Below are 27,712 nucleotides of genomic sequence, written 5' to 3'. Positions count from 1 at the left end.
ATCAGAAGTGAAAAGGACACTTATCAGAATGGAAGAGGGCACTTAGAAACTCGAAAGGAAAGCGGGCACGTGCAACAAATGAAATGAGTTGAAAAGCGGCACTTCCCTACCGTAAAAGGGGCAATCTTCAGAAATTAAAATCGGGCATTTACAAGAAGGGGGAATAGGCACTTATTACAATTAGGATAATGGGCAAACAACCAGATTTTTATGGGGGCGTTTAAGGTGAAAAGCCGGGGCACTTCATAAACAGAAAGAAAAAATGGGCGCCTATCAGAAATAAAAGGGGCGCCTTTGGGGATACTTAAATTAGTGAAGGAGGGCACGACACTGTGTACACCCCCCCCACCTGGCGCTTCGGGAGCACCGCCTTTGGTTTGATATTTTTTCAACATTTGATTTTTAGAGAGTGAACCAACACCAGCTTTCGACACCGAACTTGAAATCCCTCAGTGTAGTGTCCCCATACTGTACTATCATCGTGCATTTCAAGCGTGCGTACGTGTGTTTTGTGTGTTTGTGCGTAAAAAAATGGCTCGAACGGACGCGTACGTACGTAATGGTGATTTACTTGAAATATAATTTGCCTGCCATTTTGTGAAATTGCTGAAGGAAAACATAATAACTAAATGTACTATTTGTCTCTTTGCCTCCTGAACTGGTGAAAACCGACTCCATGAAGGTAAGTCCAGGTATTCAACTAATTTTGTGGACGGTTACTGAGTGTGATCCCTTCATGAAACGGGTATAAATTGGCATTGAATTCGCGTGTTGTGGAAGTGAAGTTTTGTAAGTAACGCTTTCCAATGGAGGCCCTTTGTTTGACATGCATTACATTTAGAACGTGTGCGAGTCTATGGTGACTGCGTATGATCTGTATGTGTGTGTGCATAGGCTAGTGTGAGTTTGCAAGGCGACATGATTTTGATAAATGATAATTTTGTAAGTGTAGTCTAAATTTACAAGTTGTATAACTTTTTTTTTTGAAAACGTGAGAAGTTTTAAGGAATAATAGGTGCGAATGTCGAGGATTTGGGGATTGTCAATGACTGGGGGAAATTGAGTTCTCCAAAAAGAGGCATGAACTTCAGAAGTGAACATGATTTTGTCTTCTCGCTATTCACCACTCGACACTCGTGTGGTGAATAGCAGCATTGTGTGTCGGAAAAATATTAAGAGTTTAAGACACCCTTTATTGATCCTCAGAATTCTCAAACACCAATGTACGAAACTCATGAGAATTCACAAAAAATCAGCACATTTGTGACAATTGATGACACGTAATAACAGGGGCGCTGGTCCAAAAAACAAGGAACGTTCGCTTCGACAAGGTTCATCTACGTAAAGGCGAACAGACTTGTCCGCAAAAAATAAGGATAGTTTGCATTTTCGCAGACGTTTCTTATTTTTGATCCGCGCATTGGTGATGCGAAAAACGGATTCCGTGATGATGCTCCTTGACGCATTTTGCACTTACTTTGCACAGAGACTATCACGTTATGAACGATAAATCCTTCGGAAGATAGACAACCCAGTGCATGGATCCGGAACCCTACCACCGCATAGCGCCATAGAAAAAAAAAACGTCCGCAAATTTTTTGGCGGATCCTTATCTTTTAGGACTCGATTTGTCCGCATTCATGAGGATAACTTTGTTGACGATCCTCATTCTCGGACCAGCACCCCTACTGATTGATGACACTTAAATAGCAGGAAAATTCAATCTGTTCAACTAGCTCTGAATTGGAAATCTGTTGTCAATCCTAGAGAATAGCCGCTTTGTGTTCAGTGTGAGCAATTCTTGATAACAACAATAGTGGGCGAGCGCTCGAATCTCTGAACGAAAAATTGCACTCAACCAGAATATGAGTACTTATCGCAAACACGAAAGAAGTCCTGATTTTTGTGTGCAAGACATAGGCGTGCGATCATTGCGATGTAGACCAAGTTGGGAGAAAATATATTGGAATAAGATGATGGATCATTCTACATGTACTTTGTTTTTGTAGGAGGTATTTTTGTCCCTCAGATTTTGCCAATGGCACTTTTACGTGTACAATGTACATGTAAATGTACATGGTCAATTGCAGCCGTCATTGACAAAACCCCACATCAACAATAGGGTGTCTGAACGATTTTTCAATTTTCAATTGATATTTGAATTAAAAATGTAATCCGAATAATACATTTCAAATTTCAAGTCTCACCAATGTTTCTATCAAAAGATACAGCCCCTCCGAAACGCTGCAATATTCATAGGATTTTGCTCAGAATCGACGAAAAAGACGTACACGCAGAGTCATGTTGTTTTGCTAAATTGAGCCAAACAGCTGTATCGCGCGATATGCAAGCGTATGCATAGCGTACGCATGTCATGCACAACTTGCAGCTTGAGCCACGCTGTGCCATTGACTAGTACGGCTATCCATACTTTCATTCACTATACACGCAGATGTTACGGGATGTAACCATGGTTTGGTCTGAGCGGAGCTCACACCTCCCTAATTAGCTGATTCCAAAAATGTGGGAAGGGTATTTTAAACTGTTGGGGCAAGTGATCACTTGGGGCTAGCGAAAAAATAAGTGCATACATATTTTTCTTACGTCTAGCCGGACATAATCCCGGGGGGCGCAGCTCAGGAAAGTGGCAAATTTTGGAGCTAGGATGCAAACAACATTTAAATCGCTGTTTTGACCAAGATATTTTTAGAATTTTGGGGGTGTGTCCCTTTGGGGAATATGGAGAAAAACCTGCTCTTCATATGACACCTCATTTATTGAGTTTCTCCTTCAGGATCACTAGCCCCAAAGGTTTGAATTTCAATTTTTTCATAAAATCATTGACCAATTTTCATGGTCGCGCAATGCATGTAGACTGCATGGATGCGTGCAATCTCTATGGGAAGTATTTTAGCACACAACATCGGGTGCGCGATCAGACACCCTATCAACAATTAACATCAGACAAGTTGATCATTCACACACACAAACCTCTGGCTCTTCAAAAATGATATGATCATGCCCTCGTTGTTCAGTATTTATATCGTAGGTTGTTCATTGTAGACGATCAAAGTTATATAAATGTGTTACATTTTCTCAGTTCTCTAATGCGGTACTCCACTTGTACAATCATAGTCTATTAAATGCACATTAATGTTTCATTCTGCTGATTTCTCTCTATGTTTCACATCTCAGAGGCCACCAGGATGCCCAAAGATAAATATGATAAAGACAAGTACGACAATCACAGTCACCACAACGGGATCGGGATCGGGATTGGAAGTCACAAGGGCCACAATGGGATATCGACTACGACTAGGGGCCATCGAATCATGTCACAGGACGAGGTGATCGGGGGCAAGAAGTCGCACTGGGAGGGGCTAGAACTTACAGGTAAGCAGTTAAACCCTTGATTACTGAATTATCTAATCCCCATAGCCTTAATTCAGGGAACATCAGGTTCCGGTAAGCAATGGGTTGATAGACCGGTTTACTGACATATAAATTCAAGTTCATGGATGTTTCTTTCCTGGGGACCTGGTGACAAGGTATTCTATGAACCTTTTATTAAGGAATGAACTGCAAAACTTGGAATCCGCTCTGCATGCATTACTTGTAAGTTGTTGCTATGTCAGACCAGCCTTAAGCAATCTTACAGGTTGTCAACAATATCAGTGTGAATAAAATTTGAATATGCTGGTCTATTGGTTCATCAATATATTAAAGAATTGATGATGATGATGATGAAAAAAGTTATAGTATTGATGATGACGTCATCTGTGCTCTTGTGGTCATGGAACTCCTTTTGAAGTCATGAAAAATTCTGGAAACTAAGTTATTCAAAAAAAATATGTATGAATATTTTTTAAAGAAATGTAATTTTACATCATTCATTCTCTTTACTAAAATAATTAATTCTTCTAAATTGTGATGATAGAAAAAGGTTATTAGATAAGAATTTTATCTGGTAGAGAAGGGCAGGAACCCAATGTTTGCGTTTTTGTTTTTTGTTGTCCCCATCAAATTAGAGAAAAAAAACTAACAAACAAACATGGATCTGATAATATGGTTTGACTTTGACACATCTACAAGCTTGTCTGTTTTGTTCTGTTCAGGTACTATACGCAATATTAGTCCGCAGCTTTGGAAACTAAACCATTTAACCGTGCTGTACATGACTGACAATCAACTGACCCGAGTGCCTGCTGATATCTGTCAGCTAACTCATCTCATCAAACTAGACCTGTCGTATAACAAGCTAAGGAGCCTACCGGTAGAGATAGGGGACCTGATCTCTCTCAGGTATGTTGTCAGTCACCACAGTGATATTGATCCATATTACTCTATTAATTGGTTTTGTTTTAATGATGATGATTTTTTTTTTTATCTTGATACGTTTTATTGGTCAGAAAACAATGATTTACAGAATATGTGTTACATTTTTTTGCAGAAAAATAAATTAATAATCATATTGTTTTACACTTACAATCATGTCGTTCACATTACAGTTCTACATGACACATTACAGTGATGATTAATGATGATGAGGATGATGATATGAGCTTAATCATCTCATTGAACTAGATCTGTCGTATTTATAACAAGCTTAGGAGCATACCATTTGGAACCTTATCTCTCTCTGGTACTTGGGTTCCTTAGGGAAAAAATTAATGTTTATATTCCGGGGGCTACTTTTCAAGCTTGTCTGCCTGAAAATAACATTCTAAAATTTGTTTTTCATTGAACTCTGTAAATTTATGGGGGCTCTTTTCTGATTTTCGGGGGCTTATTTGGGCACTTCGTGGGCTGTTTCGCCCCGAGCCCCGTGTATTTTTTCATGGGCTTATTACCATTGTGGTAATAATGAGAAAGATATTTGTTAATGAGAAAGATACTTGGCCTAAATGATGTTGGCAGTTCCCTGTAAATGTACTCATGTCCTCAAGCAACACTAGGATAATTCTTCATAAAAGCCACTGATTGAGATATCAGACCATACCCCCACCCCTATCAGAGAATTGTTTTCTTGGTGATAAATATGGATCTTTTTAAATTGTAGGTAATGAATAAATTTGTATAAAGAAGATAAAGCTACATGTAGGCGTCTAATTTCATCAAGTTACGTGAAAATCTGTTGTGTACAACAACAAACATACCGGTACACGTAGAAGCCTATTTTTAGTAATTAGAGATGGACTTCATCTTTCACAGTTATCTTATTGCCATGGTGATGTTGATGTTCATGACGTAAGCTACATGTACGCTTTCATGATGTGTACACATTGTAAGATGTTGGTGTTTATTCTCTTTAGAGTATATACTTTTAATTGAAGGTACATGTAACTCATTCAACTTTGCTTGATAATAATGAAGCTGTTACAGATTTTATTCAGGAAATCTATAAATTCAGTGATTATGATGAAGAGTGTTAAACAATAGTGATGGTGGTAAGATTGTAGAATAATGTGGTGATGAAGAAAAAATGACACATTCAAAACTTTCTAGAACGGTTTTTCTTACTTTTTTTTCTTTTTCCAGAGAGCACATGTATATTTATGCAATATTGTACATGTTCATATAGCTACCAACCAAATTTTTTGTAGTTTTTGGAGTTGGTAGTTGGAACAGAGATTTCACTCAGACACATCAATAAATTGATTTACTACTGTAATTCCTAGGGAATATCAATTCATGGCGGGGGCGATTTTTCATTATATATCAATTTTTTTGCCCTTGTCTTGATTTTTACCGTGGCGATTGCAGAGGTTTAGGGGGCGAATCGCCCATCGCCACCGTGTATTTTTTTCGTTGACAGCTACAGTACTCATAATCTCCACTTGCAAAACTTTCCTTTCCTTTGTTGTTAAATGGGATGACACAAATGTAATAGATGAATTGGATAAGTTTAATAATGGGGATGAATTTTCAGAAACTACATGTACACCTGTATGAATCATTGTAGGATCACAGATCAGACATAAACAAACCTAACATCAAACATGATGCCAATCATGCCATACATTTAATATACCGGTTCATAACTTGTTGAAACAGATGAGATTTATCGGCAAGATAACAAATACAAAATGGATAAATTCTGTTGAACTTCTTGTTTATATGTACATGTACCGTAATCTGGTTCATATACCGGTACAGGTAGCAAAGCTTGATGAAATAGATGAGATTTATGAGAAAGATAACAAATACAAATGTATAAATCATGTCAAAATCCTTGTTTACAAAGTACAGTACTTGTACATGTACAGTACATGTACATGTAGGCTACATGTATAAAGCATACCCGTTGTTTTGTATACTAGAAAGGAATGAAGTACCATCATTTGATACCAATTCTAACAAAAGTGCTTGTACTGTCATATTACTTGTAGTATCATATTACTTGTAGCTCCCATTCCTCCCAATCATAGTTTTGGTTGCGAGTTCTTCAGCCTTTTCACACACAGCTAAAATTCTATAACCATGATTAGTTTAAAGACATCATTCACACACATAAATTTTGGTGCGATCGTTAATTGTTTCGTGATTAACTTCTGCTCTTAAAATGCGCAGTAGTGCCATTGCGCATTGAAGGTCAGGTCATATCAAACGAAGCACACGCTCCATCCAGTTTAAACACGTTTAAACCGTTCACACACAAAATGTCAAGCTCTCTAGGTACGAACTTCGTATCTGCAGCCTGCTTTGAGGGGCATATGAATCGCGACTTCGTATCTATCCGAACATCATATAAACGATGTTCACACGGAAAATTTTCCTTAAAGGTGTTTGAAACTGTTGAGTTAAACATGTTTATACTAATCTCTAGTTACGATGGATTTTAGCTGTGTGTGAAAAGGCTGCTTCTATTTTCCCCTTGAGATGTAGAATTCCATTCACACTTTCAGGTTTAGATGGAAAATATATCTTCAAAATATCTTCTGAAAAAAAAATTACAATGTACATCAAGTAGAAGAAAAAGAAAACTCAAATTTTGATAGGCCATGTTTAGGTTTTGTTAAATTACTTTCGTTGTTTTGTTTAAATTGTTAGAGGCGATAATTTCCAGTGTCATTTGTGTTTACTTCTGATACATGTACCGGTACTGTCGATGTAAGGCCCATTTACTGTCAATTACACTTTTTGTGTGCAGAAAAACCAATTTGAAAAAACCATTGTTCTATTTTAATTACCATTAATTTACAACACTGGAGAAAAAACCTCATTAAACCTGCTGCATTTGTTTATTCTGTGTTGGAGGAGGGGGGAGGGATGGGGGGGGGGGTAGGGGGTAGGTGTCTGCATGCACCACTTGTCGCTGCTCTGCATGCATTGGCAGGTGAGGCGAGTCACATGACCCAAAACACGAAATAGTTCACTGCTGTTATGAGCGTGCGCGTTTACACTGAAATAACTGGTGGAGTTTTCGGCTGCTGTTAAAAAAAACACTCTCCAAAGATAGGTTTTTTGTTGTGTTTTAATTAGTTTCCTAGCATTTTAGCAAATCAACTTCCTATAAAAAATTTAGGAATAACAGAAAAAGTTACAAATCTATGTTTTGTGCTTGCAGTGGAAATGTGGCTGTAGCGTTAGTCTTCAGTTGGAATGATAACACAGGGGAGGAAATATTGATTTAGGGAGGCAAATGTTTGGACGGGTACTGAGAAAACAGGAAGCCTGACGAGTTATATACTTACATGTATAACGTTAATTGGGAGTTTTTTTTACTGTGATGTCACATTGGCGGAAGCTGCATGTTCAGGCTGTTACTTGGATGTTGTGTCAATTCTTAGCTGCCATCTGAAAGATCTTTGCTGTGTACACAATTATTTCTGTTTTACATGAGACCTGCTTTATTAATGCAAAGAAGTTGCCATGTACAGTGAACACGTACTGTACATGTATGCAATCATGAAAACAAATTTGTGATATTTTACTATCGTAAAGTCTTGCATATATTACATGTGCCTGTACATCGTAATTGCCTATCAATGTGAACCTCACTGCACAGTGGAAATATGAAAGTAAATGGTTGAGGTGTTTTGTATTGTATTCACTTAATATTGATGTGTCTCAAATACAATTAATTTGACTGGTTCTGCAGTACATGTAAATGTACATGTATGTAGAGTTGCTGAGCTTGCAGAAACCCTGTAGTATATCATGAATTGAAAACGGTGACAGATTCATTTACATAAGTATACAGAGTTGCTGGACCGTAAATTATAGTACAAAAGTGTTTAGAAATTGTATGTGTACCCAATACCACATGTAGTATTTACATGTGTATTTATGCATACCTAACTTGACACAATATTTTTACCAAAATATCAAATAAACATGTTTATCATACTGCCTTTTTTTTCTCTCAAAAATTTCCAATATCTCCTGGCTATTTTTCAAGATGGCCGCCAGCTTTTATATTTTATTTTTTCTGAAAAAGATTTGATTTTGATCAGTATTGGTTTCGTAATTTTTCAGAAAGAAAAAGGGGAAGAAAAATCAGGCTTACACTGTACATTACAGGCGACCCAAGTGGGTGGGGATGCTAATTGCTAACCATGATCCCCCCCCCCCCCTGCCTAAAACATCCTAGATATTAATACTAGATACATTCTAATACATTATGATGGACTACATGGCAAGTGTCCAAAAACATATTGGCCTCACAACAATCAATTGCCTTCTCCATGCTGTTACAATTCACTCATAACCTGGCAGAGTAAAGGATTGTAAAGGTACTCTTCAGGAGATTACTGTCTATTTCAAGTACAAAAGTTCTTTATAAATGCTCTCTTTTGTTATTCATCAAACAAGGACATGTTTGATGCATGTAGTCATCAAAGTGAAGGAACGCTGGCTCGGCTTGCATCAGCCTCCCACACGATTTCGTTTTCATTGTTTGTGTGTGTTTGTGTATATGAGGTGCAATGCAGTCACCTTCCCACACACTGATGTGTATGAAGGGATTTCCCTATACTTACGTGCCTTGAGTCCCAACTTGTATTCATTGGAAACCACATTGTTAACCACTCAATGCCCTATTGATAAAGGCTTTTGTTGAATTTGCCATGACCCCCTGTGTTAAGGTTCCTTTATTCCTTGAATGGATGAACTTTATATGTGGGTTCCAAGTACATGAAGGCCTACATTTGTACATGTACTCAGACAAAAAGCTTAATGTGTACATAATCAATTTTATTTTGTTTACTGGAATTCTACACTGGAGATTACATGTTCAATACACAACCCTAAATTGCTATTGGCCTGGTTATTATGCATTCATCACGAATACGCAGTTGCCAAGTTTTTTTCACCGCAAATGCCAAGTTTAGTACAGTAGTATGCCTTCACCGCCTGCTGACACATGTACATGTACATGTGCATGTGATATACATTAGTCCATTGTAGTCCTATATCATAGATGTACATGTTTCATGACCCCAAAACATGTAGGGACTTTTTTGTAGCAATTTGTAACTGTTGATCAATGTGCTGTAGATGTAGGCGAATTTTATGTCTTCAATTCAAATATGTATGTACTGTACATGTGTTGAACATATATGTAATGTGTCTTTATGGCCAATTGAACTCAGCAATTTGCACTTATTTACATTACACTAATAAAGGGTTCCATAAAACTGAACCAGCATATTTCTGCTCACTGTGTACATTAATGTACATGTACATGTAGTCAACTGGTAGTCAACAACTAAATTATTCATACTATCAGTCATTACTAAGTTTTTTAATTTTCAAAGTATGTGAAAAGTTTCTTGAGAACAACAAATGCCCTCATTCAACCAGTGTTTTTTTCATTCTTGAGTAATAAAAAAACACCTAACACATCAAATTTACAAGGGGTATGAAATTTATGAATAATATATGCCCCTTCCCCCATACTCAAGAAGCTCTCTCTAAATGCCCTTTTTCATAGAGGAGGTACATGTACAATTCTACATACAGTGTACAACATGTACATGTGTGGGCCTGTGGACCGTGGTTTATTTTGCTGGCATTAAACAGTAATAAACACTCTGTTGCTTCTGTATCGACTATCGAAACTAAGGATTGCTCTTACAAATTCTCTGAAAAGGGATTGTTGACTTTATCGTGAACTGATTCATGCAAATTTTCTGTGGACTATCAGGTGCAATGTAAATAGAAGTTTTATACAATGTATGTGTCTGGATATGTGCCAAGTTTCCTTGTCCTTCCTCTTTGTTCAACATGGTGATATTGTCATAAAAAATGATTGTTCTTTTTTCTTTTAATTTGTTTTAAAATACTTATTTTGCATTGAATATAGGGGAAGAAAATCCCTACAATTTTAAAGAATGATCCATTGTTCAGTAGGAAGATGCATACACTGTACATGTATGGTTATTTTTCCAGCAAGGATGATGAGAATTGTCCTTGTCCCATTCACACTGTACATTTAAACATGAAGGAATAGCACCAAATGATCAAAATCATCATAATAACTAGATGTGTTACGCTTTCGCGGCAATCATTCCACATCTTGTGGTTTAGCTCAGTAGCGTTTGATTCAGAGCCCTAAAAAATATGCCAGATGCATGAGTAGAGAGGGCAAACAAAAATCTTTTCATTTGTTGTATGACTATCTTTTGTTTGATGCCAAGAATTTTGAAAAGGAGAATAAAAATCTTTTATAATAATAATAATAATAATAATAATGGGTTCTTGTATAGTGCTCACGTCAGTCAGATTTGACCCTTCTGGCACCGCATTGAGTTTGAAATAAAAATTGGTAATCTTTTCACTTTTTGACAACATTCCAGCTCGTGTCTATTGTTTTCAGAGACATAACAATTTAGTAGAGAAATAAAGCAATAACAGAAAAATAATGTTGTTGCCAATTTTAAAGACAATACAATGTATGTGATCCGTTTAGCCCTAAAAATAAATCCTGTCCTGGAAGGGTGAAAAAAAAATTGTATTTTACCTATACCTGTACCATTGTTACCTCTTGTTTAATCTTGCCTCCCAGCACCCCTCTCTCTCTCTCTCTCTCTCTCTCTCTCTCTCTCTCTGGATATATTTCAAACATCTGTTTAAAAAAAAAAAGACAATGGGTTTCACAGTTGAAAGTCTGTGGATAATATACTGTACATACATGTACATGTAGTCATGTTCACCCCTCCACTTGAGCAGAAACATATTTTTCCTACAATCGAACAAAGGATTTTCTAAACAGGTTGCTCAACTGCTTAATATTTATGGCACTTGGCAGTTGGAACCACATTTGCACCTTTATTCTACCCTTCTTATTTAATAATTATGATAAAATATGTCTTGGTTGAACAATTAAGAGTCGGTAAACATGAGCCCTATGTAAAACTTTCAGAATTTTTTTGGGGGGTCCATACTCCAGATTTAGATTTATGGGTACCCGTATGTCCTGGGGGTCTACATTAATAGTGTCAAGCCCTGTATAAAGGTACAGTTTATTTGAAAAAGTAATTTGAGTGTACCAAGTTTTTGATATGTGTGATAATGTGTCACCTGCAAACTTATTTTTCTTCCTTTCGGGGCTGGAGGGAAGGGGGAAGGGGTGATTACCGGTATAGTTTCAGAGTTTGAACTTTTGTGACACGTGTGGGTAATTCACACCCATGTTCATGACTTAATGTGCCAGCATTAATGTTGTAATTCTCAACATTGTACGTTTGCCAACACACGTATACCTCACATGTACAGTGTGCTCGCCGATTTATCATGGTTTCCTTTTTCTCATCTCTTATTTCCCCCACCTCAGGGAATTAATGCTGAACAACAACCAGCTGCGGTTGTTGCCCTACGAGCTGGGGAGGCTCATCATCACCCTGCAGGTGCTAGGTCTGAAGGGAAATCCCCTTGCCTCAGATGTCATGGGTATCTACAATGAACCCAAGGGGACACACAAGCTCCTCTCCTACATGTTAGACCACATACATCGTAAGTTTCACATTTATCTATTACCTGTGCCATGATTGAACTCAGGTGGGTTATCATTTTAGACCATATACCGGTACATGTACATGCATATGTGCACACATGTACGCCGAACAGTATAGTACTAGTCAAATCTGAAGGGAATTCCCCTTGCATCCTAGGTCGTGGATATTTATAATGCTACTGACTTCCTTAATTTCTGCCTGGCAACCTTTATTTTTGCCTGAGTGAAAAACTGACGGAAACAAAAATCATGCACAATTAATATTGTTTCACAATAAGTACAGGTACATGTACAGGTGTGTTAGAAAATACCACTAAAACGTTGATTTCCAATCTAAGGAAGAGGTTGCACACCTGGCAACCGTCTAACCCGTGAGAGCACATCACGGGATGTCGACCTTTTGCTTGGCCCATGGGCGCCTGCTCCCCTGAATTAGCAGCGATGAACGCTGTTGATTTCTGGCTTAAACAACCCCTTGCAGTGTTCTTAATCGAGTTTTCCCCCACTGATGGAATCAATCAATCAAACAAGTGCCATGTTAGACATTGGTTGTTTTATATTATGTTTTGAAATGATTCACATTTGACTGATTGTGGTTGTGGTTTGACTGACCATGAATCATCTGAAGTTAGATTGGCTGTTGAATTAGAAGCTGTATGATTGAACTTACGTGGTTTACATGTACAAGTCATTCATGTTTGAAATGCATCGACAGTTGTTATCGGAAGTCGATCTAGATAGCCACATGTTGTTTCCATGCATGTAACTATCCAGGGACCATTTAAACAGTACTAAAATCAGACTACATTATATTATTGTGCAGATTTGTAGAACTTTGTATTTTTCTATGAATACACTTTACTAATACTCTCAAAACTTTCTAATTAATGCACACAATTTATCAAATCCCAGAAATGTGTGCAAGTTTTGTGCTGCACAAGAAACTGAATTTTGCCAGGTTTTTGCAAATTTCTTGCTGCATAATGCCTCATGCTTTTAAAATTAGTGAATGTTTTATCTTTTGATAGTATCTGGTTGTATGATTTGATTTCTCTCTTTTAACATGATATATTCTATTTTTATTTGTCCTGATAGCCCCAGGCACACTGCCCCCAGCAAGGCCTTGGATCCAGCTATCAAATCCAAACAGAAATAAACCATCAGGTAAGATTCCATAACTAATACATCATAAATAGATATTGTTCTTAATCTGGGAAACTCTTGAATCTAATGACATGTTCTGGTGAACCTTAAGATTTCAGTGCCAAGCTGACTCGGTACCATGCCTCATGTTTTTAAGCATTTAAAAAAAATGAATGAAAAAAAAAAGATGAAAAAAAAATTAAGGGAAAAAAAGTGTGTTGAACTCTTATAGCACTTGAAAGCTCCCCAAAAGCTGTGGTAAATTGAAGGAGAAAAAAAAGGTCTGCTAAAAACAATTAAAGAGATTATTTATATCACTATGAGAAAATCACACTTTTACAATACCAAATCCTTAAATGCTCCCACCTACGGAGAATTAAAAAAAAATTAAATCTGGTTGCCAAATTGAAGTGAAGACATTTTTTTGAGCACTGAATCCAATTTGATGGATCTTCTGTAATAATAATAATAATATTTAGCTTTTATATAGCGCTTAATACGAATGTCTCTAAGCGCTTTACAAATCTACTACTAAGAAGTCACCACTTTGGGCTAAGCTTGCCCTTTACAACGCAACCATGTTTTCTGATAACAAGCAATTAGCGAGAGATAAAGGCGTTATTGAGATGAATAAGTTATCAGTGCAAGCATCGCATCGATATTATATATTCACTTTACCTGTATGTGTATATGTGTATCTTGTTTTATATCTCTTTTTACCTGCCCCTCGGGGGTAGGGGATGACAGAAGGGCATAAGTAGACGTAGAAAGAAGACGTAGAAAGAAGAAATGAGATTCTGATGGTAGATACAGTATTGCATGAAAGAAAGTAGACAGTCTCACACTGTGTCACGTGTGACTGCATGTATTATTCGATAGACTTTGGTGTGCCTTGGTGGTATTTGTCTACTTTATTTCAAGCATTACTGTATGATGTACAGTATTGCAATTGTGATGAGAGCCGTACAGACCTACAGCTTTGTGTATCACCCTTCTGTATACACATATTATTTCAATCTCTCAATCTATTCACAGTTGCCAATGAATTGGCGGTTGACATTGCAACATTTTAATATAAATGCTAATGAATATCATCAAAATTGTCAAAGTGTAGACGGCATAATTGAATTATATCACAGAGGATCAGTGATAAGAAATTCCTGAATAGTCTGACAACCAGACTTATAATTCATTAATATCATTCCTGACTGAAAAGATTTTCTGGTCAAAAAAAATATGAAGTCTGTTAAGTATGACAGGATAAAACCAAGTCTAGTTTTCATGTTTTACTTTGGATGTCATTTAGATTTGATGTTAATGGGTCTTATGGCAAGACAAGTCGTAAAAAAACAAAAGTATGATCAGACAAACACACAATGAGCAATAACCCAATCCTGATCCAGGTTTCTTTATGAACAACGTTTTGTGCGCCACACAACAGATCTATTCCTACTGCCTTTTCCTTGACATGTTCATGCAGCCATATTCTCTCTGATGAGTTACAATGATCTATCCAACAAGTAGATCTCTTCCCGCTTTCACACAGGGCTAAAATTCTGTAAAGCTTTACTTATGATATCATTCACACACAGACAATTTTGGTGCGGTTGTTAGAGATCACTGCTATAAGCGGCAGGTGTTTACTATCAGACAGATTGGCGCGGGCTAATTGGCGCTGGTCTTAGCTTGCCCAGTTAGGGACGTACCTGTATATCATTTCACACACAAAATGTCTCGCCTCTAGATACGGACTTTGTATTTGCAGCCTGCTCTGACCAAGTTCGTATCTGTCCGAACATCGTATATTTTGATGTTCACACAGGGAAAATTTACTCTAAAGCTGTTTAGTTAAAGAGCTTTAACCTAAACGGCTTTAGATTAAATTCGTTCACACACAAAATATCTTGCCTCTAGATACGGACTTTGTATCTATCCGAACATCGTATATTTTGATGTTGACACAGGAAAAAATTTACTTTAAGTTAAAGTTAAAGAGCTATAAACAAAATAGCTTTAAATAGCTGATGACTTTTACCCCTGTGTGAAAAGGCCATAAGTCTACTAACCCTGTTCCTTTTCCTTGACATGTTCCTGCAGCTATATTCTCTGTGATGAGCTACAACGTTTTGTGCGACAAGTACGCCACAAAACAGATCTACGCCTACTGCCCCACATGGGCACTGGAGTGGGAGTACAGGAGAAAAGGGATCATGGATGAGATTCTCAGTGCCAGTTCAGATATCATCTGTCTCCAGGTGAGTGCAAATTTAATTTTTAAAGCCCCACTGCACTACTTTTGGCTACTTGCGCCCTCTATATAGCAAACAACGCCTAATCGGTGACCCATGGTCCCCTTTTTCTTATGTCAGTTACCATGCAGATAGGCTTTAAATGAAATCTTACGGTATGCTCCAATGGCAAGTACATCTGGGCTTAATTTTGTTAAAGATATGGGTTGGCCTCTTTTTTAGCCTCTTTAAGGATACTTACCTGTTTACTATCCATGCCAAGAGGGTTACCATCATGCCCAAAATATGAGGGTTGCAGTTGGGGTAACTTAAGGATTAATGTTAGGGTTATGTATACAAATTGGCTCAGTATGCTAGTAATACTTTAATACCACAATAGAAACTTATGTTATTCATAATTTCTGGAAAATACACACATTGTAGTTGTGTTTATAGAAACTAAAATAATTTGTGTTTATAATCTTCCTTTTCATTTCCTTCATATACTTCCTCCAGCTGTAGTCTCCAGTTTCCTCTCATTGTGAGCTAGATTGGCATTAACTCATATTTCCAGGGGGTGTTTCACAAAGAACCAGAGCCATTTGTAGCCTTAAAATAAAATATATTCAAAAGCAAACATTCAAGTATTTAGACTTTTCATAACTTCAACATTAAGAAAAATTGAAATCTCCTTGATAATAGAAAATATGAATGTTTTGATTCAACATTTTATGCCTTTTTAGATAACTTTTACAAAATATTTTCATAGATGCTAACGGCTTCCCATAATTTTTAAGTCCAACTTAGAGATAAGTTCAACTTAGGATCTTTGTGAAACACCCCCCAGCAGGATTACTATCACTGATTAATCACTCTCTTAATGCTTATTTATTTTCAATTATATTTTTTAGTAGGAAGTAGAAACAAAACAGTGTTGCAATTTCTTCAACCTGACCGAAGAAAAGTAGAGAAAATATCGTTTTGGTGTTCCGTATTATTGTAAGGACAGTCAATGAGAGCTTTTAGTATCCAGGCCCTGTCTTACAAAGAGTTGATATCAATCGCAACTATGTACATAAGAGATAGGAGATTGCAATCTTGAGATTGATTACAGGACTTGCGATTGATTTGGATCAATCGCAACTCTTTGTAGAACAGGGCCCCGTACTATATTGATGCAGAAGTACTATTATGAATTAATCACCTTCATGGGTCCTTGATGATTTTCACTTTTTATTTTCAGGAAGTAGAAACAGAACAGTATTACAGTTTCTTCAGCCCGACCCTCAAGCAGCAGGGCTACGACAGCGTCTTCAGCCCAAAGTCCAGGGCCAAGACCATGTCGGAGGAGGATAGGAAATACGTGGACGGCTGTGCCATATTCTTCAGGACCAGCAAGTAAGTTACAGGATTTATCAGGACTATACATACTCAAGAAAGAAAGATTATTGAGAGTCCTTTCCAGGTCTCCGCAATCCTCCCCCCTCTCTCACATGGTGCAACCGCAAGCCTATTGAATAGGATTTATCATGTGATGTACATGTATAACCTGCTTGTAAAGACTCTCGAGGGAATCTCAGGGTGGTCTTTAGAGAGTCGTGATTGACCTGTGAAGGCTGTGATACATCAAGGCTCAACACTAAAAGCCATCCGGGACTCATGTCCGGACCCCCAAACTTTGGAAATTTCTACGTAGGGCTCATGCACACAGATTGTATGTAAAAAGTTCAATCCAGGGACCCTTTTTTCAATGACAAATGACAAAAATCAGTCACAAATCTGCTAATAACCAATCAGAAGCAAGGATTTCAGTAGTTTATAACAAAAAACTGTCATTTGGCACTAATGACAAGTTCTGTGAAACAGGACCCAGATCCCATTCCAGAAAAAGTTAGTGTGAAGCTCTGGATACATGTCAATTTAATTCAGGTTTCGATTGGAAACTGTTTGAAAGGAAAGGGGTCCTAACTCCTTATTTATAGATATGTGGTCTTCATCCTACCTCAGACACACGCCTGAGACCAACACCAGACCATAAAGAAAAAATTACATTACCCGAAATAGCCCCAATCGGTCAATTTTTAGTCGATTTTGAGTAGGTCTTGATTGGTTTGGTGGATTTTGAAATTGGCTTACAGACACTGACTGAAATTTTCCTGACAAGGAAGAAAATAGTGTTGTTGGATTTCCTAATTTGCCGACAAGTCTATAAAATGTTGATTTTGCTTCCATAATTTTTTTAATAGGGGGGGGGGGGGTGTATCACCCTCCCTCTTGCTATATCCTTGTTCAAAGCTAGTTCCTTGTTCATTTATCTGAATTAAGAAATCTACAGTTTCTGTGACTTGTGATCTCTAGTTTTTGCAACAAATTAAATTTTAACTTTTGTTATGTTCATGGCTCTCATGGTATCTGTTCACTCTAAACACGTGCACATTTTTTTTTTGTGCTTGACTTGCCTGTTCAAGATGGCATTGAAAGAGTGAGTCATTCTTTTGTTATCATGTGCCCAGAAGGAACTTACCTGGAAATCCCATTTGTGCAATCTAATGTTTGTGTATTTAGTGTGTTAGTCATGGTTCAGAACTTCAAACAATGTACCTTGTGTTAAAATGGCAAGCATTTTACATAGTAAAAACATGTTATCAGTTCCGGAAACTGAGGGTAACCTGTGCATGAAGACTATTCTTTGGAGGGGGTTATTGAAACGCGTTTGAATATATTCAATTATATGTGAATAAATTGACTGAACAAAGTACCAGTTTTAACATCTTAGGAATTGTGAGAAAATATAGATTCCTAAAATTGTCTTTGCTGTTAGTGCGACATGTAATACATTTAAGGTTTCCTTTGAAACTACATTTGTGGGGTTGTTTTCATTTAGTTACCGTTGTTTCTATTTTTATTTTGTTTTGAGCAACAACACATAAAATAAAATGCTTTTTTTTCTTCAAAGATAGAATAGGAAAAAGTAGTCATAGTATTTTTTTGAAAAACCTTTTGTCATTTGTACAATTGTTTTTGATACAGATTTGCTGGAGTCAAAGAAAACCTTGTGGAAATCAGTGAGCCTGCGATAACACTGACAAAATATATTTGTTAACTTTTCTTTTAACCCTTTTTTATGTCTTTTATAAAACAGATTTGCATTAGTCAAAGAACACCTTGTGGAATTCAACCTGCTGGCGATGGCGAACGCAGAAGGGTCAGAAGACATGCTTAACAGGGTGATGACCAAAGACAACATTGGGCTTGCAGCACTCCTAGAGACAAGAGAGGGGTGCTATGAAGGTTCTGGTAAGAGACATTAACAGCGTCTAATCTTGAGACTTGCTTAAGCGGGACTGCACTACTTGTAGCTACTTGCGCCCTGTATATAGCAATCAATGCCTTATCGGTGACCATTAGTCCCCCATGATCCCCTTTTTATTATGTTAATTGAGAGCTTATTTAATGAGATGACCACCTGCCAGTGACCACGCGGGGAGGTCTCATCCCTCGATGCCAAACTCTTGCAGAGGGGCTTTAGGACTTGCTTAACAGGATGTTTACCAAAAGGCGGTCCTACATTTGCTCCACGATTTATTTTCGTCAGAGAGAGAGAGAGAGATACAGAGTTGGGGCTTCAGTTACAATTGTTATAAAGTGAGACTGCACTACTGTAGCTACTTGCGCCCTCTATAAAGCCAACAATGCCTAAGTGGTACCCATTGATCCTCATGTTCCCCTTTTTCCTATGTTAATTGAGAGCGAATTTGATGAGATAAATACCTACCGGTGACCATGCAGGGAGGTCTAATCCCTCCTGGCCAAACTAGTGCGGTGAGGCTTTAATAGGATGATTACCAAAAAGGCGGTCCTACATTTGCTCCATGCTTTATTTTTTCTGTGAGATGAGAGAGAGAGATACAGAGTTAGGGCTTCAGTTACAATTGTTTTAAAGCAGGACTGAACTACTGTAGCTACTTGCGCCCTCTATATAGCCAACAATGCCTAAGCTGTACCAGTTGATCCCCCATGGTCCATTTTTCTAATGTTAATTGAGAGCTGATCTGATGAGATAACCGCCTGCCAGTAACCGGCGCTCTTCTATGCAGACAGAAAGAGTTTTTTCGGACGCTCATTATTTTAGCGATTATCCCGGTATAACCGGCTGGCAATAAGCCTAATTTACCATTACCTTAGGCGGCTAATCTAAGCTCATAATATGCGGGCCTTGTTCCTTTTAGTTTCTGTTTAGTTTGTTCGATTTCGGCTTTCTGTTTCATTCTTGCATTTTACTCTGATGAGTGCAAGACGAAAAGCTTAAGTATTGCTCTTTTCAACGCGATTGTCCAAACAAAGATTCATTTGACCAATCAATCAATCCTTTCCATAATCTCTCAACAGCGTTCCAGCACGAAGCAGCGAACGCCAGGCAACAGCTTCTGGTAGCGAACGTCCACATTCACTGGGATCCAGAGTACAGTGATGTCAAGCTCATCCAGAACAAACAAACAAACAAACAAACAGATACATTTAATCAATCCTTTCCATAATCTCTCAACAGCGTTCCAGCACGAAGCAGCGAACGCCAGGCAACAGCTTCTGGTAGCGAATGTCCACATTCACTGGGATCCAGAGTACAGCGACGTCAAGCTCATCCAGACCATGATGCTCATGAACGAGCTCAAGAAGATCATCGAGGAGGAGTCGGTCAGCTTCAGACCGGGAGGAGGTGGAGCAGGAGGAGCCGGTGGCGGAGGGGGATCGGGAGGAGGAGGCACTGGTGCGGGCCAGAGAGATTCAGGGACCATTCCATTAGTGATGTGCGGGGATCTGAACTCCTTGCCTGACTCTGGTTAGTATTTTGTAGATCTGCCTTGCACAGTACACCCAGGGATGCCAGTTTTCAGTCAAAATCCTGAATTCAGGCCCTGGCAGGTTATTTTCAGACCATAGTTTAGGCTTTTTTGTGTACAAAATAGCTCATTCTAGGTGATTTTCAGGCCCTCTGATCAATTATAACTGGCATCCCTGTACACCCAAGTTTTAATGTCAAGGTCCATTGATGCAGAGACAATCCTCTTTTATGGGCACATCTGCTCCAAAACAATTGCTCCAGAGACGATTGAAAGCTTTTTAATTTTTTTAAATGCCTTCGGTGAATTGGACTTTCGGATTAGCTTTAGAGTTAGTGGTATTGTGAAGTCCAGGGTTGAAATTTGATACTTATTGAGGGCAGAGCATATATTCTTGAACCATGCGGACTAGGTTAAACAGATATGAAGTTTCGCTGTAGCCATGAAAACCACTCGTAGTGTTATTTTGTTCTCAGCTCAATCAGGATAAATATTATGTAATTGCCAAGTTCTGGTCATGAAGATTACATCAAGGAGATTAAGGCTGATAAATAATATTTTCTAAACCACAAAGGATGCATGGAGAACCATGTTTCTTGATAATGTCCTGCTTCCTCTTCTCAAACTAGAGATTAGAAAGGTGTAAGACCATGATATAAGAGTCAGAATATTAAGAAACCACTACAACAAGTATGTCTTTTTGTATCTCACTTGTAGGTGTAGTTGAGTACCTCGAGATGAGTAAAGTCTCCGTCCGTCATCCCGACTTCAAAGACCTCAACTACAAGGTCCTGCGCAACTTCTCCTCCAACTCGGAGACCAACGGGCACATCTCCCATTCTTTCCAGCTGAAGCGGGTCTACCAGAACAACCCCATGCGCTTCACCAACTACACCTATGACTTCAAGGGCACCATTGATTACATCTTCTACTCACGGCAGGCCATGTCTGTCTTGGGTCACCTTGGACCTATGGACTTTGAGTGGATCGACACCAGTAAGGTGCACGGCTGCCCCAACGCCAGTATCCCTTCGGATCACTTCTCGCTCCTCACCGAATTCGAGATGCCCCTCTCTACGGCACCGTCGTCGCCCCCCTCGTCGACACTCTACCATCCAACACCGAACTACCCCCTCGCGAGGCGGTAGCAAGCGGAGCTAGGGGACTCAGGGTGGTGTTCGTTCTTGGAACTCGAGAATTTTTAAGAAAACTATTGAAAACTAATAATGCAGGTTTTGTGTGTTTTTGTATCTAATTTGTAAATTATAGAAGAGTATTAAAAACATCCTATGAAGTTAAAGTGCTTTGAACTTTGGAAGGGAGGTTAGTTGACACTGTAGATGTCCTGTTGTATAGTGTTGGCTCTTTTTGTGTGGATATAATCTTGTTCAATTCACGACATACCTCATGCCTCGTTTTTTCTGGTGAAATTGTTTGATGTGTTGTTAACAGATCACTTTCTCTTTTTTTTTGTACATAAAACAGTCCAAGTGTTGCAGTCTATGTGCGTGTAGGGTTATTGCAGTCGGTTCGTTTTGCAGTCGAGGGGAAGTTATTCTTTTTTTCCGACAATCGAAATAGGGCTAAGTTCGACAGCACTTTATCTTCATGTTTTTGAAGTATGCAAATACACACAACCTGTGTTAATCAGACCGAGGCTTAAAGCTACAACCGTCCTGGACCCGTTTGGTCGTGAAGGAGCGTGTAGTTTTAAGCCTCACTTGGCAATGTTTTTTGTGGTAAATTTGAAATTTTATGTAATTCGTACTTTGTACAGTGTGTAAATTGATGCTATTTTGCCAGAGAGAAAAAAACACTTGGAGCACATTCTATTCCAAACGCTGTAGAAATCTTTATTACTGCTGTCTGATGGTACAGTTCAGATATGCTCTATGCCAGGTCTTTAGGTATCTTCACACACATCCTATTATTTTTTGTCATTGGTGCAAACATTAATGGGCAATGAAATGTAGGAGAAAAGTAAATGAATGAACTCAATTCTTTACTCCTCCTATTATTAATAAAGGGGTTATTAAATATGATAAAATCCAGCAGTTCGGATGCAGCTGATAAATTTTCACTTGGCCCTTCTCAATGATTCTTATTTATTCATCTCTATACAAGAAAATACTGTCTTCTGGGCAATGTAAAGCAAAAATCCAGAAAAAGAAAAAGAGTTAAGAAAATCAAAAAACCATCCTGTTAGTAACCACAACAGTTTCAAAGAACGTGACCTTTAGACCCTAAGAAGTAGCATTATTCAAATTGTTAGTGTTGTAATATCGACCAATAAAATCTGCATTTTGGATAAATTATGCAATTGCTTCTCTTATCCAGTTGCCAAATTGGGAAGTGGAGCAAGTCTTTTCTTCTTTTCAATCCATACTACTTGGCATCTTTTGTAATATGTGCCCTCATAACAAACAGTGATAATACAGTCTACTGAGCGCCAGAGGGGCGTAAGTCTATTACATAGATATAACACCCTTCTGGCTTTCAACAGACAGTATGACCCGAATTCACAATGGAGGTTTGAATTTATCCCATGGTTTAAACCCTAATTTACATAACCCATGGTTTAAAATTAGCTCAAATTAAGTGTACCTTGCCTTGCGCGCATCTAATATTGGACCCCTGACTGTGTCCCGCTTATTTTGTGCTAATTTAAGACCATGGGTTATGTAAATGAAGATTTAAACCATGGGTTAAATTTAAACCTCCTTTGTGAACTAGGGCCTATGTGTTTAGAAGCCCAACCAATGTGCAATTCTCTGCAAATAGAAAACTAATTTACAAAGCTATGCTTTTGACTGCTTACATATCAATATATATATAGGCAAGGATGACTGGAAAAATATGGCTATTTTAAAGCTCAGATTTATCCAGGACTTCGTAGATAAATATTGAGCATGGATGACGATATTCTTACAAAATTGTCCGGTTTCGTAAGATTTTATTAACTTCCCTTGTGTGGCCTTTTCAATCTTGGACAAGTTCTCCCAGATTATGGCTTATATTTCAAGCTGACTGGGGTCCATGTTGCTAGTATCCTTCAAAGCAGTTGACTCAAAGATCAACATAGATGCACGACAGGGGGGCGTTTCACAAAACTTGTCATCAGTGACAAATGACAGTTTTTGTCATAAGCTACTAAAAATCCATGCTTCTGATTGGTTATCAGCAGATTTGTCATTGATTTTTGTCATTTGTCATTGAAAAAAGGCTTTGTGAAACGGGTCCCTGGTCTAAGAAAAAATGTCAGCAGGATTTGTGAAAGAAAACAGACCTCCCTTGATAGGTGTCTCATAATAAAGGGTCATGAAGAAACTATTATCTAGGTCAGGTGTTAGGGGATGGAATTGTACTCTTATCTTTAAAAGAATGTGAAAAACAGTTTTGCTGCCAATGATTCTTAAATAATGAAGTTGATTATGAAACTTTTTCTGTTGCAGACTTTTCTTCTTAGAACTTGCTCAAAATAATTACAGGCGATTAATCTATTGATGAGAAATAGGTGTAGAATAGTGCATACCTTTCAAAAAATATATATAACCAAGTACCGCAGACAAAAGGAGCATGCATACAATCTGGCATCGTAGCTTATATTGCAGTTTTTTAATGTGGATGGAGGGGATCATATCGTATGTTTTGAAGATATCAGATGATTTCTATTGTAAATCTGTATCATAAACTAGGAATTCATGCAATCCTAGGTCTTGAGAATAAATTGTACATTTGGAGATGAAATTATTCTGGCGAAAAATTCTTGACAAAGATTGGTTTATACTATAATTGATTTCTGGTGCGTGTATCACTCTATACATCTACATGTCGACCACCATTTCATTTGCTTTCTTTTTCTTTTCGTTTTGTATGGCATTTGTTACTGTAATATGTAGTGTACAGTTTCAATATCTTTTTTTTTTTTTAAATATCTCTTGTTTTGCACTGCAGTAGACTCTAGTGCTCCGGCACAAATCTTTGTGGGGAAAAGACTTGAAGTTATGGAAAGGTTGATAGAATGCGATGATGTGTAGGGGAAGTTAGGATGTCAAGACTTGAATTTGTCTTTTTTTCTAATTTATTTTCTAATTTATTTTTTGTGTTTTGTAAGTGAAGTCCTAATCGACCATCCCATTTTTGCGCGGCCGTTCTCCCATCCTTCATGAATATGTAAGTTTTAATGAAATAATGAAAATGCATGTGATTTAATTTGGACCAATGAGAAAAGAGGACCAGAGCTTGATTGTAAATATGCACTAATTTAAAGTGATGGTGCTGTCAACTTTTCTTATGGGGGACTTTCCCGATGCCATTCCAGAGGGACCCTGTGTGCTTGTTCAGTACAAGAATTTTTAGCCAAACTATTGTCAAATTGTACATAGATTTAAAAAAAGAAAAGAATAAGTATGGACAGAGATTAGGGAACTAAGATAACCCCGGCAATCATGCCTGGAATCTATTCAGATCTATCCTTGTGTATCTGTTGAAGTTAGTATCATAATCTGTGTATAGTGTGTTGTTATATTGTTCATGTGTTGAATATTTTTATATGCCTATTCGTCCCTCTGGAAGTCATGCCTTTTTTTTCGCCCGAGGCGAAATGGAGTCGGCCGAGGCTGTGCCTGCTTTCTCTCTTTCGCCTCGGTGAGAACCAGGGTAAACAAAGTTTGCCTAGCCAAGCTTTTTTTTAATTGAATAATGAGATCAAGTAAACTGTTATTGTTCAGTCACAGATTTCATAAGATGAAATAATGAATTCAATTCAGAGACATACAACATCTTTGTCTTAATAGTAATTTGGCAAGAGGCTTTTTAAAGTGTTTTCTAAATGCCTGTTAGATAGTGGAATGTATTTGGTGTCCAAGAAATTGTGTCCATAATTTGACTATTGAATTCATAACCTGACCTAGAAAGTCTTTGAGGGAGACCAACTATAACCTCTTTAGTGCAATTTCTCTTTAACCGTTCATTACCATGAGGTTTAGTAATAGGTTGGATGTGTTCGCACTTAATTATATATATGCTATGCATATCTTTTTTTAATTTTTAGTCCAAGTACATATTTAATTAAGAATTCGTCTTGCAATTACAAAAAAAAGCAAAAAGGTTCAGCTTACATTCCCTCATTAAACAGATTACATTTGGTTTTTAATAAATTTATAGCTATGCATGAATTTCACATATCTTTATGTAATCAACAGGCATTTATGAGACGCTAAACTTAAGTCTTAAAAACATGATCTGAAAGCAAAATCATAGAAATTCTTTCAAATTAACATCACTTTTGAAATCTTTTGAATAATAAGTGTAATTGTCCATTGTGTGACTAAATTTTTTTAAAGAAATTAAAAAAAAAAAAAATATTTTTGAAAGATGGCGTGTATCTGTCAGCAAAAATGGGACCAACGGCGAGGACTTCACTTACAACGTAGAAATTAATATCTTCTTGGTTTTTATTGTAGATTGATGTTGTTTATTATTATTATTAGCTTTAAATGAAAAGAGAGAGCTTTCGATCTGGAGGGTAGATGTTTTTGTGTTAGGAGACAGAGAGATAGTATTGTATATGTGTCCCCCACCCCCTTTCCTTCTCCCCACCCTTTCTCGGTATATTGTGCCGAGGAAGTTATGTTTATTACCACGCGCATTTATTTGATTTTCTCTCACTCAGTGTTCTTTGGGTAGTGTAACTGTAGACTGGCTGTGTCTACACCGCATGTTCCGTCTCTAAGATGACGTTTTTCAGAGCGTAAAATCAACTTCAAATGCTTGTTTTGTGGGAACATACCCTTTTGTGAGTCTCGGGTTTGCTCTGTTTTTAGAGTAACCTTGATTACACACACTCTTATTTATTATAACACCTTTGAGTATCAAAGCAATAGGAAAATTAACTGGGTTTAGAAAACTTTCGATGTAGAATATCATCTGTTTGGAGCCAGAAGGGCATTAACTCACAAACTTTAATCACACAGTTAACGCCCTTCTGGCTGTGAACAGACAAGATGATGGTTCTCCTTAAATCCCCAGATTTTAGATGTGTACAAAAAAAAACATCAGCAAAACAGATGTCAACTAACTAGCTCCAATTATTAAAGAATTTGCCAACTTGGCTTTAACAACTTTCAAAATGGGGTGCATTTATTTATTCTCAAATGAGACTCACATTTAGAAGGAAAATTTTGGTCCATAAATCCACCTCGCAATCAGAAATACGGAAGACCATCTACTGCTACAGAAGGCACACATTTAGCTATATGCATATATATTAATGAATTTGTCCTCATTTACACTATAGGCATCCACATGCATTTGAAAAATGCTTTTACGTTCTGCTTACGCATCTTAGCGATTGGAATCTGTGGTGTAAACACAGTCTTGACAGAGTAACCTTTAACCAGTATTTGGCAGATTTGTGTGACGTCGATTAGCAAGCATTCCACTTTTTTCTTGTACAATTGAATCTCTTTGATTTCAGTCGGGTCCAGAACAATCGAGATCAGATCGGTGCGAATCTCTCGAACAAGTTCTGATTATTTTTTTGATTATCTTTTTTGTTGTTGTATGTGGGGTTTGTCAGGAAAGATGGATTCTTCTGAAGTCAACACCTATCACAACATTAGCTGATAGGAGATTTAAAGTTAATCGGTTCGATGGTGAGCCAAGACTATGTTTTGGAACAAGGGCTTTGGAATTAATCTGGACATGCTAAATAATAATATGAACTTATATTTCACATTTATTTCAATGCTACATAGTTGAATGTGCTATGAATTATGGATTGTATTCAAAATATTATGGAAAATAAGCTTCAAGAATAATTGTATGAATTTGAGATACTCTATTGTTTGGTAGAAACACATTATATTATGGCACATTTTTTTTTTGCAGTATGTGATATTTAGTTGACACCAAGTGGATACATGTCTGTTTCAAAAAATTCCAATTTAAAAAATTGATTATTTGATTTGATTTGTTTGTGAAAGTTCTTTTGATCAAAATCAGGAGAAACTCTTTCCCTACCTCTTTTTTAAAATCCAAAGCTCTCATTCCACACATTTTCTTGGTGAGCCAAGTTTTTAAAGTGTACAAAAAGCACTTTTTAAAAACAGAAAATAAAATTGGCTGGCATTGAAGCGATGGTGCTTATAGGTGGCATCATGATTTTTACGAATGTTGATAATTTATTGCATAATTGCATTCTAGGTCTAAATTGAAGCAGTTTTCCAGATGAGATTTGCACACAAGCGTTTTTTTAATCTAGGAGAAAGATGGCTGCTTAAATTGTAGAATATGTAGGGTAGAGAGAGAGAGAGGAGTTGGAACATAATGATTAGTATCAGAATTGTCTAATATATTTTTTTCTTTCTCCAACCCGATTCAATGGTTTTTCTGCGACATTTTTTGGTGCAGAGAGATTACGTGGTGTCTGTCATTGAGTGGGGATAATAATGCTTGTCTGTTTTAATTGAATTTTCTCCCCATTTTCTGTTGGGATTTATTATTAAAAATGTGGATAATAGAAATGCTAAAAAAACATGAAA

The 27,712-nt window shown here is 37.4% G+C and overlaps 1 protein-coding gene across 1 annotated transcript; it reads left to right on the top strand.

Annotated features, from left to right (window-relative positions):
- The first annotated feature begins 547 nt into the window (after positions 1-547).
- LOC580732 (CCR4-NOT transcription complex subunit 6-like-B) lies at positions 548-27,712 on the top strand. Its single transcript, XM_030979716.1, has 10 exons — positions 548-682; positions 3,196-3,393; positions 4,116-4,302; positions 11,777-11,955; positions 13,052-13,120; positions 15,197-15,354; positions 16,571-16,725; positions 18,470-18,624; positions 19,877-20,167; positions 20,886-27,712. The coding sequence occupies exons 2-10, from the start codon at positions 3,207-3,209 to the stop codon at positions 21,314-21,316; spliced, it is 1,812 nt and encodes a 603-aa protein (XP_030835576.1). The 5' UTR covers positions 548-682; positions 3,196-3,206; the 3' UTR covers positions 21,317-27,712.

Source organism: Strongylocentrotus purpuratus, unplaced genomic scaffold, assembly GCF_000002235.5.
Source record: "Strongylocentrotus purpuratus isolate Spur 01 unplaced genomic scaffold, Spur_5.0 spur5_scaffold_10, whole genome shotgun sequence".
Taxonomy (NCBI): domain Eukaryota; kingdom Metazoa; phylum Echinodermata; class Echinoidea; order Camarodonta; family Strongylocentrotidae; genus Strongylocentrotus; species Strongylocentrotus purpuratus.
Note: the sequence above shows the minus strand (reverse complement) of the source record. Positions and strands in the feature narration are given on the sequence as shown.

What these genes read in the sequence shown, in the direction of transcription:
- LOC580732 (XM_030979716.1), top strand. Translation starts at nt 3,207, where the DNA reads ATGCCCAAAGATAAATATGATAAAGACAAGTACGACAATCACAGTCAC. An exon ending in AAACAGAAATAAACCATCAG is followed by an intron (nt 13,121 to 15,196) that starts GTAAGATTCCAT and finishes ATGTTCCTGCAG; the next exon opens with CTATATTCTCTGTGATGAGC. An exon ending in GAACTCCTTGCCTGACTCTG is followed by an intron (nt 20,168 to 20,885) that starts GTTAGTATTTTG and finishes TCTCACTTGTAG; the next exon opens with GTGTAGTTGAGTACCTCGAG.